This window comes from Cydia pomonella, chromosome 1, assembly GCF_033807575.1.
Source record: "Cydia pomonella isolate Wapato2018A chromosome 1, ilCydPomo1, whole genome shotgun sequence".
NCBI lineage: Eukaryota > Metazoa > Arthropoda > Insecta > Lepidoptera > Tortricidae > Cydia > Cydia pomonella.
Genome location: NC_084703.1, coordinates 22,136,687 through 22,156,051, shown reverse-complemented (window position 1 = coordinate 22,156,051; position 19,365 = coordinate 22,136,687). Strand labels below are relative to the sequence as shown.

At 35.7% G+C, this 19,365-nt stretch overlaps 1 protein-coding gene across 3 annotated transcripts in view; it reads left to right on the top strand.

The window, feature by feature from the left end:
- Nucleotides 1-19,365, top strand: part of LOC133527480 (DNA-binding protein D-ETS-3) — a 109,871-nt gene that overhangs the window by 50,186 nt on the left and 40,320 nt on the right. For 2 of the 3 annotated variants that reach the window (XM_061864514.1, XM_061864506.1), the window contains exon 4: nt 18,830-18,883. In XM_061864514.1, the coding sequence (XP_061720498.1) occupies nt 18,830-18,883 (54 nt within the window). Of the gene's footprint in view, nt 1-5,595; nt 7,314-18,829; nt 18,884-19,365 lie in introns of those variants that run through there. The other variant, XM_061864523.1, reaches the window with a different exon arrangement.

Sequence of the window (19,365 nt, the reverse complement as noted above, 5' to 3'; positions counted from 1 at the left end):
AAAAACAATGTCCCAATTGCACCTAACAAAAAACCTTAAATTATATCAAAAATACTCTACAACTAACCCAAATAAAAATAGCTATTGTCAAACATACGTTCATGTACCTAGGCATTCTTCTGTTACTGTTTTTGAATAAATAAATTAAATTTAAAATCTATTTCTATTTTTTACATATTTTTAATATCATCGAGATGTTACAAAATGGTTGATTTCAAAATTGTGTAAGTATGTAAAATCGACCATAAGCGGAGTTGCCACTTCATCGCCTTACAGCACAAGGGCTTTTATAATACTCGTAAATGTGAAATATCAAACTTCCACTAATAAGGTACTTGCTTATAAATAAATACCTATACATATTTATTCGTACAATATTTTCCTGAGATAAATTGGACATGTAGATTCCTAATTGTACCTCATATTCGAAAAATAATGAATTATTATTCTTCTACGGCCCCATAGCCTAGTCATTAGTGACCCTGCTTACGAAACTGGAGGTCCGGCGGGTTCTAAGCCATTTATTTGTGTGAGTATCAGTAAATATCACGAATGTTTGTTCTGGATGTTTTCTGAGTTGTGGATCAGATCTGAGTTATGGATGTTCTCTATTGTATATAAATATTTATACATAATATCCATCCATTATATAACTATAGCATCGCCTAGTAATCACAATACAAGCTTTATTTATGTAGCTTACTTGCGACTTAGGTAAAGGTCGATTTGGGTAAGTTAGTACAATATTTATTTATTCTTCTCTGGCACAACGTTGGTCACAATAGTCGTATTGTAGTCTGTTTCAGCGAAGTGGTCCATAAGCTTCGTACTGATTGCGAGTACTGTCCGTTTAATACAAACAAATAACTTTAGTGTCTCTGGTTTTATCATCTAAAGGTGTGTGCTATCTCAGTTCTTGCTCTGAATTAGTCTTAATAAAAAAAAAATCAAGTATTTCTGCCAAAATTATTGTCCTCTGTGCTGTTTCAAAGGAAATTCCTTCCGCGAACACTTCGACTATATAACATGTTGTTTTTACGAATTTGCCTATTTCAAATACAGGCCCGTTATCCGGAAGACCTCACCACTATATTCAAAAGCTAAGCTAAGTTCATCACACGTTACTAATTATTTGCACAGTTGGTATTTAATGTATTACTGTCTCGAGTACCTACTTAGGTACAATTTCTTTTTTGGAAAAGACTGTGCAACTATTTTCCAAACACTAAACGATTGCTGCAAATTGAGCGGCTATGTCAATCTCCCGCGGCACGTTCAAAGCGAATGGACGGCAGATGTCATCTCGCCAAAGCGAGGACTTAAAACTCATTAAACAGCTTCACTGTAGATATCGTATTTACCCTACTGGAACTTGTTTTGAGCTCCTGGTATTGGGTTCTCGTGTTCTGAGTACCTACTCTGACGTATTTGTATGTGATAGTCATAACGAGATTAGGAACATTTTACCTTGTTCCATATAAATAGCTAAGAATATCCTGAGAATATCATATCTACGAAGCAGGACGTTCCGGGTTCAAATCAGCAGCTATACTTGCGTTCGGTACAAATTATAAATCAGAGATGAGGCAATTTATTATATCCAGTGTATAATATTTACTAAGCTGTGTTCGACGTGACTCACTTTTTACGACTTGCTGATAAGTACCTATCGCTTTTGCACTATATTATCTGTATTCGCGGCTATCACCGCCCCTTGTACGGAGCTCACTTAAGTTTTTACGGCCCTCAGTCGACTCGAGGGCGCAATTTTGGGAACGCATGAATGCTCCATCTAATTGAACCCTTTTTGACACACTTATATTAACTTCACTTTTAACTAACAATTTAATGAAACCTTAAAAGTACATTTTAAATTTTTACATCGAGCTGACCCGATGATGCCCGAGGTATGGAAAAACTCTTCGGTGGCTATTAGGAGACCCCTCAAGATTGAGCTCAGATGATTCGTTTTGATGAGCCAATTCTTTGGAAACTTCGAGTACAGTCAGTAATCATTACGTGTGTTTAAAAAAAATTGGCTGAAACTTTTACACATTCATTATATAATAGCTACGGCTATTGGCTAATACGATGGTACAAGTAATTGTCGCTCATTTAATTTATATTATGTACTTAGTGTCTTGTACGCCCGTTAGGTGAGAGTCAGAATGGCGGGTGTACCTAAATAAAATTAAATGAAAACCATACCATATTTTTGTACCTAATTTGTACTATTTAGTACCTCCTTTAAAAAAAATTGTACCTCACGGTACTTAAAGTTATCACCAAAAAACAGGTCACCCGCCATCCTGACAGTCAGAATGGCGGGTGTACTTTATTACGCTATGTTCCCGTGGTTATTGATAAATTCTATAAAAGCCAAATTTTTGTACCTTTTTTGTACCTTCATATTCAATTATAATACGAGTCATTTTATTTTTGGTTTCCAAGTTTTACTCATTTTATATTTTGCTTGCTATTACAATTTTGCAGGCGTTATAATTTTTCAAATTATCGATTTCATTTTTAAGAAAAAACGCTAAGGTACAATTATTTTTATTACGCCAGGATTTAGTACCTTTAATGTTTAATCTGTTAAGTTCAAATAACTCAGTAAATCATGTCTTAAAAAAGGCTAGGCGCCAATACAAAGAAATCTTCCTAAGAAAAATCATTTTTAAGACATGATTAGTACAAATAATTACTTTAAGTTAATAGTACAAATTAGGTACAAAAATATGGTATGCTTTTCATTTGATTTTATTTAGGTACACCCGCCATTCTGACTCTCACCCCGTTAGCCCATAAGCTTTACACGCAGCAATAATGAACAAGATTTATAAAATGGAGTTCTTGTACAATGTAAATATCAAAGAAAATAAAGGCACAGAGTTATTATAAACGTAGATTTATTTAATTATACTGTACATTTTATTGGTTTTCTCGACCGTCACTTTAGGTAGTGCTTTTATTGGAAATAGATCAAATAATTACATATTTTGTGGATATAGCTATATATAAACATGGGAACATCTTTAAATAAATTTGATATGCAGTTAGATAGATAGAATCGGGCTCATTAAATTGGAATAATGGGGTACGAGTATATTTTATTATGTTTGTTCATTAAATATAATTATTCAATAATTCCAAACCAATGCAAAAATGCGTAATCAACAATTATTTTGTAACATTTTTGGAATGACATGTTAGTTCAAAAACATTTTTTTTTTACCAATTAAACACTTTTTTTCATATTTTCTTCAGGATGTCTGTGTGACGTCACAGGCCGCACGCTTTTACTAGCGGTGCACGCGCCACATTTTATTTTTGCTGTTTGATAGTTTTTTGGTGTACAATTGAAAGCGATTGTTAGAAACATTTGAATCTTAAGTAAATATATTTTTAAAGCTTTCAAAAAATCATGCATGTAGCTGATTGCGAGATTCATTTTATTGATTAAATAGTACTGTTTATAGGAACATATTTTCGCATTTGAGCGTTCATCTTGATTTTAGAAACCAAAAATATGGTTAAACCTCGTTATATTTGGAAATCAATGATTACAAAAAGTGAACTACGTAATTTCTGTATCTGCCATGGCATATCATTTGAAGACACTAAAAAAATTGACATTAGGAACAATTTTAGCTACTTATAACTAAACACCATATCAGCCGCGTGGAGTAGATCACAAACGACACTGTGTCCGTTGCGGCACGCCGGGCGCCCTGCCCGAGCCCAGCGAGGGTCGCGACGGGGCTATAGCTCTCCATTAACACTCTGCTCGACGCCGAGCCGTCTCAGGTTAGCCGTCACCGACTAATAAATAACTCCGATGTTTATTTACTTTAGAAACTGCAAATTATGAAGTGTCTATGTGAATTTAATGGGAAAAGTGGTAATTGAATAAATGTTTACATACTTTACAATAACACAATTAATAACTAATTCCTCATCTTCCTTGGACCTAAACCAGATAAATTAAATGAAAACTAAAGCAATACATGTCCAATGAAGATAAGGTAGTCAAGGTAGATGCCTTGAGCCTAATGTTTGAGAATAACTACTTATCCAATGTCGCTAACCCAATCCTTAATGTTCAGGAAGAGGAAAGGCAATTTAGAGCCTAATTTTGGGTGTGATCTACGTAACACCCACATTACCCAGTCATCAAACAACTGGCTCAGTATCATCCAAAGAATGTGGGTAACGCTCAGGATTACAAGAGAGAGAGAAAAACACGATGCGCGATGCGCAGACTGTTGTAATGACTTAATTTTATAATTTACATACCTACCGTGTACACAATGTGTTCCATAACATTTCCGAAGATAAAATAAAGGTTTAAGCGAATATCGTCCGCCATTTGTTCATTCTTTGACGTGGACGTTAAGGCTCATCCGGCATAAGGTATGAAAAAGCAATTCATGCGTAGTTATTCCCAATAACCAGAAAATATTACTTTATGATTTAATCTGATAAACACAAAAAAGTCGGCCAAGAGCATGTCGGGCCATGCTCAGTGTAGGGTTCCATAGTTACAATTCTACCAGAACTGGCTAAATAGAGGCTCTTAGTATCATGTACATTACAAGCGTAAAGGGAATACCTTCGCAGCGCTTTGTAACTGTAACGTTTTTTTACAGAGAGGGGAAGACTTTTTGCAATAATTAAAAAACGGCTATATATATATATTAGCTATATTTTTTTTGAAAAAAATTATGAAGTATTTGTTTTACGATTCTTTCTACATTTTGGAGCCATGGATGATAAGTTAGAGGGGGATACACATATTTTTTTCTTTAGGAACGATTATTTCCGAAAATATTCACCAAACCGAAAAAATAGTTTTGTTGGTATTGTAACTCAGTAACATTCTACTTATTTAAATTTTTTATACTTAGAGTTCATAGTTTTTTAGGGTTCCGTACACAAAAGGTAAAACGGGACCCCATTACTAAGACTCCGCTGTCCGTCCGTCCGTCACCAGACTGTATCTCATGAACCGTAATAGCTAGTTCAGATAATGTATTTCTGTTGCCGCTATAACTACTTGTCCGGTTTTTTGTCATTGTTATTCTTTATGTTTATCTAGAATATTCGGTATCGGTAGGTATGTATATCTTTATATGCTATATATTGAAATACACTAGATACAGGTGTACACGTCGTTTTCCTCTTGGCATTCATATATTTCCCTAGCAATCCACTGTGCCAAGTACAAACCCTCGTCTCGTCAAATACGAATATCACCTGTCACAAAGTTTTGCGAAATGCTACAAAAATAATTTGTAACATTTGCTCGTTCCAATTTGCGTGTCGCCTCCCGGAATACAAAATTAGCGAATGGAGGATTTGTGAAACAAAATCATTGTTGGTAAACAACCACTTATCGTGCTGCTGTTCGTTTGACATAAAGCAACGAGGTAGCGTTTATGTTTCTTACGTTGTGGCCTTGTAGCCGTACATATAACGGGCCGCGATGCATATATTTTCGTGTATTCCGAGGATTTAGTGCTAATATTGATACCCGAGCAAGCGAAAGATTCCATAATTGGAATTTGAATCTTGAGCGTTGCGAGCGTTTCAAGGCACGAGGGTTAAACAAACTTTGCCTCCGAGTGAAACACAAAACTTTTCACCACACCAACGCAAGGAAAATAATAAATATGAAATACTATAAAAAACAAACTAAATCAAATCCGAATGAACGTAACAAAAAAAATATAATTCAAAATCTTCATTTAAAAGTCAATTCTACCAGCTAAAGGAAATAACTCAAAATTTTCATCTGATTACTTTGCCCAACATATGGATAAAACGCAACTTTCTCATTCGTTTTTGAACAACCAAGAGGGCCCTTACCAGTTGGTGTGGTGAAAAATGATTTTCTACTTTAAATTATCTCGATTAGGGATTTAAAAGATGTAGAAAGGGCTATTACTTGGGAAAGCAACACGGCTCTGCCAATGTATTTACTTTCAAGTTTTTTTCGAGCCCATGCATGCAGAATTTCAGTAGGGGAGGGCAACATAATTTCGATAACGTTATTTAAAAGTTCATTTTTTCAACAATAATAATATCATGCAATTTTAGTATAAGATCTAAATAAACAAGATTAAACATTAGTGTATTGTGTAGAAAAGAAATTAAAAGAAATAAAATATGTGTATTTCACTTGACGGTTTACACTACATCGTGGCGAGTATATGTAGGTACAGTCAGATGTAAAAATACCTATGTTTCCACGCAACTTACTCAAAACTATGTCCCATAGCTCTTTATAGCGCCGACATATGAGTTATGGGACATATTTTTGAGCAACTGTGTGTACCCATACTTTTACACTTGACTGCGTACTACCATATGAGTGTTACGCCGGCTAACTAGTATGTAGACAGCGCGTCACGCTCCGTCAAGCGGCGGCCTTGCGTAGCAGCACCGTTCGTGCGTAGCACGGCACCGGCTACGGCCTACGACCGGCACCGGCTACAGCCTACGACTGGCACTACCTTCCCAGTCTAGGTTTTTAAAATCACTATTAGCTCAACCTAAAGTATTTTGCATACAATGCTTATTATGTTATGTGTATTCTTTCAAATCAGAAGAAATATTAATTCAAAATACAATATGCTTAAATTCGCCCAATTACATGGACAATTATCAAGATAGCCGCCGCCGGACAGTGAAACAATTTAAAAAATGTAACCGAGCACAAAAGCGGCGGCCGCCGCTGTCATTGTGTCGAAATGAAAATACCGAATGGCTGAATTAAAAAAATAGAAACAATATGCGGCCGTGACAAACGAGTGCCCCCGAGCGGGCAAGTGCACCCAATTCTTTGCCGGTCCGCAATCGTCCGCCGTTTATACGTGCGCCCCAAAAACAGCGCGAAATCGAAAATCGAAATTCACAGCGCATTCAATTTTTTGTCAAACCGTCGGCATTATAAGCCGGTGGCTAACAGGCTGTCGCGGGCCACAAAGCCTGCTGATTACCGGCGCCGTAGGAACTCCTCGTCATTATCTCCCGCCCACCCTGTTTATTTTTCTGAGATAAAGATTAGCCGGAGTGGCGCGCGATTGGCGGGGTGGGTCGCTGGGGTGCGCGGGGGCGGGCCAGGGCGGGGCCGCGCTGGGCCCGCCCCGCCGGCGCCGGCGCCCGCGAGTGTGCCGCCGTCGCCGGCCCGACCGCTAGAGTCCGACATGAGGCAGCACAGCTCGTGAGCCGCGCCATGCTCGATATTAAAAGCTCCGCCGACTACCTCAGTCGGTCGGGCACCTTTACCAACTTCTCTATGCTGTTTGCGGGTGAATATCCATTATTATAATTATCGATAAGTGACGTGAGTGAAGTGTTTGTTTGTGCTGTGTTGTGTTTCCTAATGGTTCTGTTAAAAATGTCTTGAAGTCACCCGTTTCACTACGTTCCAAGCTCTTCGTTACGTCTGTATACATATGTAGTACTGTGCACATATTTATGTTAATATACCAACTTAACTAGATTTTTAGGTTATGATTTCCAAGTTAACTTGTAATTTTTCCGTATTTTAAATACCAGGCTATTAGAGCGTTGTTGTGTAAACAAGTAATTATCACATTTAATTGTTAAACACAAGAAGACGGTCGTACCTAATAGTTTTTTTGTTTACGCAATCGTTATATACCAAATACCTGAAAGCAACAAAAAAAATTCTTAATATCGAGTGTTTTATAGAAATAAATATAATAAACCGCTTTATTGAGAAGTGACTATAAAATATAAATTGTAATAAGGAAAATAGAACCTACACCTGGGTACGTTAAGAAGTGTTGAACTTATTTGATCGCTAATTATCAATGAAATATTAATAAGTAATTTTCACTCTTAGATAATATATACTATTAGAAAATATTTATACAGATATTTTATCACTTTTGCATAATACTAACGGCTAATTTGGACATGTGTAAGAAAAGTCTACATCCATATGTTCAATAAAATTATTTTAAAATTGCCTTACCTAAGACGTTAAGCCTGCTTGTACTTATTTTTAACGTGCAATGACGTTGAAATTAGTAATAACTGTTATTTTAAGTTCTTGTCCGGCTTACATTTCCTTTGGATCTTTCTAGAAAGTAGGTACAAGAAAAGCAGGTAAACAGATTTCAACCACACTTATAACCGACTTCGAGATTTCAAAACGAGAGGTTCTCAGTTCGGATGATTTTTTTTAAATGTGTGCTACTTCATAACTCCGTAACGTCTACTGATTTTGATCATTTTTTTTTCATTGAAAGTATATTATAGAGATTGGTCCAATTTTCGCCAAAACCCAGTTTTAATGATGGGATCCATGAGGAATCAAGGGAACTCCTTGAATCTTATATACATATAGTGATTTTTATATTTTCATCAACAAATCAAGCATTTACATTAAATAAAGTGACCATTTTTTTGGCACATTACTTTTTTATAATATAGTGGTAAACATAAAAAAAAGCGGCCAAGTGCGAGTCGGACTCGCCCATGAAGGGTTCCGTACCATGTATGACGTATTTTTATTTTGATTTTTTGATTTTTTGCTTTTGTTTTTGTTCTGTGCTACTAACATAGTTATTAAGATACGCTGTAACTAACCATATATGGATCAATTTGGTCTGAAATAAATGTTTTATTATTATTATTATTATTAAAAAAAATACTTACTAGATCTGGTTCAAACCAATTTTCGTTGGAAGTTTGCATGGTAATGTATATCATATATTTTTTTTAGATTTTTCATTCCGTTATTTTAGAAGTTACAGGGGGGGGGGGGGGGGGACACACTTTTTTTCACTTTGGAAGTGTCTCTCGCGCAAACTATTCAGTTTAGAAAAAAATGATATTAGAAACCTAAATATCATTTTTGAAGACCTATCCTTAGATACCCCACACGTATGGGTTTGATGAAAAAAATTTTTTTTTTAAATTTATATGACGTATTAAAAAAAAACTACTTACTAGATCTCGTTCGAACCAATTTTCGGTGGAAGTTTGCATGGCAATGTATATCATATATTTTTTTTAGATTTTTCATTCTGTTATTTTAGAAGTTACGGGGAGGGGGGGGACACTTTTTACCACTTTGGAAGTGTCTCTCGCGCAAACTATTCAGTTTAGAAAAAAATGATATTAGAAACCTCAATATCATTTTTAAAGACCTATCCATAGATACCCCACACGTATGGGTTTGATGAAAAAAGTTTTTTTGAGTTTCAGTTCTAAGTATGGGGAACCCCCAAAATTTATTGTTTTTTTTCTATTTTTGTGTAAACATCATAATGCGGTTCATAGAATACATCTACTTACCAAGTTTGAACAGTATAGCTTTTATAGTTTCGGAAAAAAGTGGCTGTGACAGAATCGGACAGACAGACGGACATGACGAATCTATAAGGGTTCCGTTTTTTGCCATTTGGCTACGGAACCCTAAAAATATTATAGGCACATTTTTACACAAATCCTTACAAACAATTTATTTAATTTATTAAATTACCTCACACAAAATTTCTAGTTTTTGGACCTTAAAAAGTGAGTGAGTGCATGGATTAAAAGTAAAATATTACCTACTCCCAAGAGATTCATCGTTTTCATGGCACTAAATCACGCTAACCAAAGTTGTTTTTTTTTTATTTAGCGTAAAATACTAATGAGATATCATTCAAGCCATTTATTGACCGTAATTTAAATAATATATTGAAATATGGTATATTTTAGTATTTTTTCGTTCTTGCTAAGAAAAGTGTTGGAAAGCGCTGGGGGCCTAGCGGTAAGAGCGACTTGCAATCCGGAGGTCGGTGGTTTGAACACCGGCTCGTACCAATGAGTTTTTCGGAAGTTATGTAGGAAATATCATTTGATATTTACCAGTAGCTTTTCCCTCCTTTTCTAATCCCAATATGGCCTAGTTTGCCCTCTGGGTTTGAAGGTCAGATGGCAGTCGCTTTCGTCAAAATTAGTGCGTACGCCAATTCTTGGAATTAGTTGCCAAGTGGACCCCCAGCTCCCATGAGCCGTGGCAATAAGCCGGGACAAACGCTAGATGAGATGACTAAGAAAAGTGTTGATTTCACTCACTGTCCGTCTGTCTGTCCGTTTATGTCACAGCCACTTTTTTCCGAAACTATAAGAACTATACTGTTCAAACTTGGTAAGTAGATGTATTCTATGAACCGCATTAAGATTTTCACACAAAAATAGAAAAAAAATTTTTTTTTTGGGGCTTCCCATTTCTAAACTGATCACTGATTTCTAAACTGAATAGTTTGCGCGAGAGACACTTCCAAAGTGGTAAAATGTGTGCCCCCCCCCCCCCCCCGTAACTTCTAAAATAAGAGAATGATAACCTAAAAAAATATATGATGTACATTACCATGTAAACTTACACCGAAAATTGGTTTGAAAGTGATCTAGTAAGTACTTTTTTTTTAATACGACACTTTCAAAGTGGTAAAATGTGTGCCCCCCCCGTAACTTCTAAAATAACAGAATGATGAAACTAATAAAAATATATGATATACATTACAGAGATCTAGTAAGAAGTTTTTTAGTACGGAACCCTTCATGGGCGAGTCCGACTCGCACTTGGCCGCTTTTTGTAAAAAAAAAAATTAAGTTCTCTGAAAAGGACTCACGTCTTTACAAAAGACTCGGGTCTCTAACAAGTTATTTTATTTTATTTATTTTTATTACCTACATGGAAAACCAACAGCTTTAAACATTTATATATTATAAGATACAATAGAAATACAGAGCCAATTACAGATTCTCACTTATACAAAATTAAATATAACAAAATTAAATATAAGTTGAAAGAACATGAATTTCAAGATAATTATAGGAGTATAAAGAACTGAGTCATCAAGCCTTAAAGCAGAGGACGCAAGTCTTAACCAGCACTATAATCAGCCGACGGCAAGAATGACCTAAATGTTTCTTTTAGGTATTAGGTTGCTAAAATATCACTTAAATCCAATTATATTATATAACTATAGTTTGATTGTACTTGTACATAAGGAGCACAAAAAATACTTCCATATTTATTTCATCACCTAGGAATGAATCTGTTTCTGTTGATTAATTTTCGCATTCGTCTTTGTTCCCTTTCGGTGTGCTCGTTAGCACTCTCCTACACACCTTTAGCTTGCCAGGGCGTGACTAAAGAACAACTGTATTTAGGCACCTCAATTTTGGAACGCCTATAACCTATGTAGAATTATAATATCATGATGGTGATAATATCTCATGTAACGTATTCCTCCAAGGAGCTAATACAGCATACTACATAATAATATATAAGTATACCTATCCTTGAAGGAATGTGTCTAATTAGGTATGTGTGTCCTCATAAGATTTTAAGTATTGTTTATTACTTATGCATCGCGTGTTGTATCAAATAAAAAAACATTGAAAATCGTTCTAACTTCATTTATTTTAATAAAGACGGCAGACAGTAAATTTCTAGTCGTGATATAAAGCCTGACCAGGAATATATGATCATGCGCCATGTTACGGAATTTCATTGCAACTAATTTCTTACACTGGCAATCATTTTAATGATAGGTTGTCACCGCTGTCAGTGTCATTGTGGCGGTTTACTTGAATAATACTTAAGTGTTGAATATTAAATAATAAATGACAAAAATGCCCAAAACTATACATAATCAAGATCGAAACATTGTAAATTATGTAAATAATAAACTGCTGGAAAAGAACCTTTCGGGAAATTAAACTATTTCGCTGCGAAACATTTCCAAATTAACATCAGAGCTGACAGGTAAACAAATCAAAATGTCATAATAGTCTGGTTATTACGACTTGGTTATTATAGTATTGTGTTATAAAATTGCGGGCAGCCGGACTGAGTTGGAGGGACGCGGAGCGCGAGGCACAGGACAGGAGCGCATGGCAACGTCTCACGAAGGCCCTCTGGACCAATGGGGTACCATAGGACGACAACATGTTACACAAGCGAGGAAATACAGTAACAAGAATGAGTTTGAAAAATATTTACTAGACTTTGGAGACGATCAATCTTATTCATTGACTATGTACCAGAACCTATGCAAGGTTACGGAATATACCTACCAACTAACATCATAATGGCCTTTTTGTGAGCCAATCTCGGATGTAGTAACATGAAAGACGAAATAATAAGCTGTAGAGCTGAGCTGAGCAGATGGTGTGGCTAATAGTGGCCACACCATATGGCATGTTGTGACTTAATTAAATATGGGTAAGTCTCTGCAGTAATTAGTCATTAATAAAATTTCTAGATAAATCAGGGGCATCGATTACGCGGATTAAGAGAGAAGGTCGTTCCTCCTAAGAATTTGGGCTGCCAAAGCCAAAAATAAAAAAGAAGATACACTTAGACTATTTCGACCTATGTGTGATACGTAAGAAAATACATGAATTTTTAACAAAAAACCCGACAATTAAAATAAAGGGGACACCAAATATTTGGATTCTGATTTTGATAACGGTGAATAAAAGTATGTAAGTCAAAATAACGAGTTGCCAATCCACATTGTTCAGACTATGCTGAACTTTTGCCATATTAATGAGAAAAATAGCGCCCTCTTGACAATGATCATATATTTCTGGTCAGGCTTTACATAGTAACTACCTAGGCTTTTGAAAACTGAAAAAAAACACGCGTCAAACAATAGTACATTGTGCAACGAGGGGGGTAAGTGAAATTTTGGATACGAGGGTGATTATTCCCGACAGCCGAAGGCTGGAGGCATTAAAGACCCGAGTTTGCAATATTCTTACCCCCGGAGTTACACACAGTGTGATGAACACTTGCGAAGAAAAAACTAAAATTTAAACGAAATAATTCTTAAATACGGTGACATATCAAACATTCGTCCGCCATTTTGTAATTTCTTGACAGGTTAGCATCAAGGGGACAGACCTATCCAGCATTCAGCCACAATTAATAATTATGTAAAAAAAATTTGAACGGCTGTTAAATTAATCGAATTATTTAATTTTAAACATAAACAAAAATATTAAATTATAAACGTCAGTATTTTAATAGTAAAACTCATTTATGCTACTTAGTTTGTATGAAAAAGTGGCATAATAAAAAAAAAAGCTATAACTCCTGCGGCAACAAAATAGGCCTTTATCCTTCAGTACACCTGCATGAAATAAGAACTTTTTCGAGCAAGTGTGATGAAAACTACAATTGATGTCTTCGACTGTCATAAATGCAAACAATACTATCTTCTCTGAGCTCAAACTTAAAATACTTTATAATGACCCAAACTCACAGAAAGCACAGCGTAAGTATTTAAGTATACAACTAGATTTTTTAAATATTTTGGCTTAAGTACCCATAGGTACTCAAATACTAACCCGGAGGCAATAAGGCTTGTAGCATAATAAAACCTACATGAAAAGTAATGAACTTATATCAATGTAACCGGCTTAGTTATTAAAGTAAGGTATAAATATGATACAATTGAAAGCTAATAGCAACCAACTATATTATATATATAATACCCCTGCCCCTGCCCTGAACAAGTTCAAAGGAAAAAGCGTAGCGGTGAGGTCTGTAAGCCGTGTCTCACGTAACCAATATTTGTTTTATTGTGATTTTTTCGCAAATGTTTTAAAAAACGTCGTTTAATGTACGTGTGCAAGTGTCATTATTTACTTGTCCCCTGTCTATTATTCGCCTACGGGTAATGACACACTTTGCACACTTGCATTGAAATGTACAATTTTCTTTTCACAGACACATGTTTAGGGCATTAAGTTAAGTCTAATATGGTTTAACATGTGTATATGAAACTGGGTAAAGTATACATTTTACTATCAAATTGTACATAATTTGTACGGGTGTGGGTGAACTTCGTATTAAATACATTATAAATGTAATACCTACAAAGCTGCAAAGTAAATGACGATAACATACAATGAACTTTTATGAATGCACAGAAAAGTTAATGCCTAATTTATCCACAAGAATCTACTAAAATTAAATTTACCTAAAAACACACACCATTTTTAAATAAAGTTTTGTGAAAATTAGAACAGTCGAATATTGACGCGCAGAGCCCTAGGGCGTCAAGTATTACGGCAAAAACACGGCTCACGGCAATTGCCGGCTGTCGGCCCGGAGAGGGTTAAGGGTGCTCGCGACCCCTCCTGGCTATTGACACCTCTGAGAGCTCACCACCTCTGCCTTTAACGCTTTCTTGTGTCATTTGAAGCTATTGGCGTATTGAAACTGTCGAGTACCTTTGATGGAAGTTACATGTGTTTTTGCATTTTTACGGTTCAGGGCATATTGGGTTGCCAACTTCTGATATTCTTGAATGTAAATAGTTGAATAATGATAATAAATATTTAAGGACAATAATACACAGCTTATCGGCCATCGGCCTGGCCCCAAAATATAAGCGTACCTTATACGACGCAACAACTTATTTAGATTGTAGATCTCGTAATATACGAGTACACAAACTGTTTAAAGAAGTCTTAGAGTACCCTTCGACCAGAGATGTGCTATGCTGTGCTATGCTATGTTTTCATACATTTGAAACGTAACTGTACGAGTAGCTGGAGCTTCAAATATGAAAACATAGCATAGCAATCATACGAGTAGCACATCTCTGGTCGAAAGGCACCCTTAAGCTTAAGTTATGTACTAATTCCGACCGTATTAATGCCAGCTGTATTTTTTTATATTGTGTTACCTGGTTTACTCAGATATGAAACTTACAAAAACAATATTTTAAAGGAGACAATTGATATTGTTACGCATTTCGGCCCAGAACATACTGGAGCGTTTGAAATTGCAAAGGACCTCAAATGAATCGTCATCATTTCTAGATTATGATGGTGAAAACAGAATCACGAAATGTAAGGGGAATATTGAGAAACCCTGCGATGAGAAAAAAACCTTTAATAAAGTAAAGCGCATAATATTCATACTATTCCGTAAAATTAAAAATACCCTAGTGTTCATAGATATTCAATAATGCGACATAAAAAGTTTTCTCTTTTCCAAATTCCTTTACTAAATTGATCTGAAAGTAGTGAAGTATTTATTTCTTTAACTGCTCTTCGACACACTTATACTATTACTTAACACTTGACTATATTTTTGTCAATGGCATACTAGATACCTACTAGACTATATAATATTGTACTCCGACTCAATGATTAAATTTGGTGGGACCAGCCCGGTGACTTGGTCCTGACACTAGTAAATAATGCTCATCAACGGCAGACTTGTTCACATGATGATTTTTGACGGCCAATGCTGTCTTCGAAGCGTCGGAGGTAATTTTTGAAGGGATCGAGTCCCATTATAAATCATAATAATGTACAATAATCAAGAAAGTTAAAACCAGTGGATAAAAAATTGCCAAGTTGCACTATAGAGTAGCAAATAACACAACAAATCATTTTAGCAAATTGCAGCACGTTATGTATAACATGAGTTGTAGTCTAAGTGGCTTTGAAAGAACTAGGTTTCTAGTTAGATCTCACATCTGTTATTAGCGAAACTGTTAACTAACTTGGTATTCTTTCACATATGTATATGGTGGGAGACCATTATTTTTGGTCAACAGATATTAAAAATATGTAAATTCGCAGATTTCATTTTTTTTCTTTTGTCTACACACAATTACCTAGCTGGATGCCAAATTTCAACTTTCTAGGACATCTCGAAGTAATCAAACTTTTTAATGAGGAAGTAAGTCAGTCAGTAGTAAAATAGTGATTTTTAGACGTCAAAATCTCGTGAACAGTCAGAGGATTTATACTGAAATTCAGAATTTGGTAACTAGAAGGTAGTTTAACAAGACTTGTAAAATTCCAACTGTGTTGGTCAAATAGATATTAAGTTATGGGAGGTCAAAAGTGCTACGGAATGGTTCGTGTAAAGGCGAGATTGCACCAGTGTCCCGCATTGTGCGGCACAAGCATTATTGTGCTGAATATGCTTGTGCCACGCAGTGCCGCACACTGGTGGAAACCCGCCTTAATATAACCCACAGCCGGTAGTCATACAACATGGGTTCAACAAGAGCTACCTATATACAGTTAATTTTGGCTTTCTAGAGAAAAAAAATACATTAGTAACTAAATGAGAGACCGTCAGACCCCATATGGAGTATTGCTATCACCTTTGGGCAGGAGCACCTGCATGCCAGCTTGGACCCTTCGACTCAGTCCAAAGGCGCACTGTACGCATCGTTGGCGATCCCAAACTCACTAGCGGTATTAAACCTTTAAGTCTAAGGAGAAACTTTGCCTCCTTGTGTGTTTTCTACCGCTTTTACAATGGGCTGTGCTCTGAGGAATTATTTGACATGATGCCAACGGCCACTTTCTATCACCGCACCGCTCGATGACCGCTCGCTGTCGGCAGGGTGTTCATTCTCACACCTTAGGACCTAAATGGTCGCGTACAGTGCGGTTCAAGAGGAATTTCCTCCCATGGATGCTCCGGCTGTCGCTCCCTGATGCTGAATGAGCTCCCTTCCGAAGTTTTCCCGAGGGTCTACAGTATGGGGTTCTTCAAAAAAGGAGTGTACAGGTTTTTAAAGGGTCGGCAACGCGCATGTAACACCTCTGGAGTTGCAGGCGTCCATAGGGTGCGGTGACTGCTTACCGCCAGGCGGGCCGTATGCTTGCTTGCCACCGCCGTGGTATTAAAAAAATATTTATTAATAACAATTAATAATAAAAAATATACTGTTGAGCAGCGTAAACGTGCCAAGAGCATAACTGAAATAAATAATAAGAATCCTTAATATTTATCGCCGTCATTTTCCTGCTGTCAACGAACAGTTCCATGACAAGATAGAGTCTCTGATCTGTTTCACCCAAGGTTTCACCCTTCTTATGATTATGAACCATGACTATCTCATAGAATATCATATATTATTATATCATAATTCACACGTTAATTTCTTATTTGTGCAACATCATCGCCCGAACTTGCAAATGGTTTTATTATTAGCCATCATGTGATATACGTAATTTCATCGTCATCTCGTCTTAATAGCGTTTGTTTTGTGCTAGATATTGGCAGTTGTTGTCAAACCAGAATACTGACTTTTCTACCCGTCATAAACAAGTTTAGAGCAAAGAAGATGTAAATTCATAGTGAAAAATCCGTCGTTATGAATACATATTTTAACCTACAGCATCACGTACTCAGTAAAATATATAGAATCACAGAAAGGAACAATAAATTGTATATTTATTATATATTTCCAATTCCTGTCTCATTTACACTTTACACCCAGTATTATGTATATTTCCGTAATGAAATGCGTATGTAAGTATTTTACCCTATAATCTACCTCTAAGATATATACGGTGGTTTTTCCCTGGGCCCAAAATGACTTTTCATAAAATACTGTTTATATAACAAACTCATTTGACAATATATTTTATTAACAAAAAGCCATAATTACTATAAGTAAATAAATAAATATTATAGGACATTCTTACACAAATTGATTGTCCCACAGTAAGCTCAATAGGCCTTGTGTTATGGGTACTTAGATAACGATATATAATACATAAATATTTATAAATACTTACTCGTAAATACATAAAAAAACACCCATGACTCAAGAACAAATATCCGTGCTCATCATACGAATAAATGCCTTTACCAAGATTTGAACCCGGGACCATCGGCTTCATAGACAGGGTCACTAGTCTCACTACCCATTAGGCCAGTCAGTCAGTCAGTCGAGTACCGGGAACCCGCTCTGGGATCGCCTACAAGCGTAGCGCTACGAAAACGTTGGTAGCGAATGTGTTTATAGGAAAACATTCATTAAGTAAATATTTTATTAAAACAACGCGCGCTATACATCTGTGGAACCTAACTAATCCATCTAGACCTACGACCCTAAGCTTAGAGAACCAAACTGTTTCCAGAAAATTTGGTTAGATTACGTTAGAACTGCGACCCTCACAGAAACAAACTGCTACCAGAAAAGAGGGTTAGGTTAGGTTTAGGTTAGTACTTTGGTACTGATAATCTCAAACTTATCCTTATCAATATAATGTCTTACACATATAATTAAAATTTTTATATAACTAATTATTTGATCGGACATGACATTTTCTTAACGATATTTTCCCTTTGTTCATTTTAATCGTTTATTTTCCTCAATGTGTTCGTTAGGTATAATTGTTGCGTAAAACTTTTGATTTGTAAAAATATGACCATATAATATAATAATAAATAAATAATAATAATAATAATTCAGTATATTTTTTTAGTATCAGCAATAAAGAGTAGTGATAGTTAGTTTATACTAAACTTGGTTTGTACTCGTAAATACACTTTTGACCTATTAATAAATAAAGTGTTTATGTCTTTAACATTTTGGTATCCGGTTTCACCCGATACCAGAGGATAAAATAGGATTTGTGTTTTGCCAAATGTAAGTTAATTAGTATAGTTGAAAAGTCAATTAATACAATTTGTTTAAAAATCGATCCAAACTAAGCTACCAAAAAATAATAATAATAATCCTATGTCATCCCTCTTTCCCCTACTTGCCCCTATTAGATACAGTTCGTAGATCGTTGACAAACTGTGAGTTTGCGAATAGTAGCCTATTTTATTGCACATAATCAACTGATTTTTCTATTTAAAACATAACTGAAGCACTTATTTACTTGCCAAATGATATTTCACCCACCCACAAATACTATATTTACTTGTTGCAAAAGTCTCAAAAGGTTTACATTAAATAAGCCCTCCTAAACCTCAAGATGTGCCAGTTTGATATGTTAACCTGTTTTTCAGATGCCTCATACAAAAGCACTTGGTCTACACATGCATCATCCCAGGGATCACAAGGTGAGACAAATTATCTACCGTATTAAGCTAAAAGTCGTAACATTTTACGATTCCACACAGGCCCATGACTTTTTGGTTTCACACGCCTTAATTTAATGATACACACACATTGATTTAACGACAATGATCCTATCAAAACCGGCTACACACACCGATCATTATTTTTAGGGAAAGCGAAATTGTTTAAACATATCTTCAGACATATTTAGTCATCAAGTGACGATTTATACACTTTATATCTACACTCGGGTGCAAAGAAATCGGACCACCCCAGCATTTTTATCGTTTTTTCAATTTCTGTAAAAGCTGTAAGCGCATATTATATAACTACCTAATGAAAGGTTGGATTTTCCTCTAGAAATTGATGTGCTTTGCCTGAACGTTGCCGCCCTAAAAATGCGTACTGGAGTAAAACTTATGGATAATGGGAAAACTGTGATTATAAGGAAATTGAAGAAAAATCAAAGCCATTTTCAGCATTT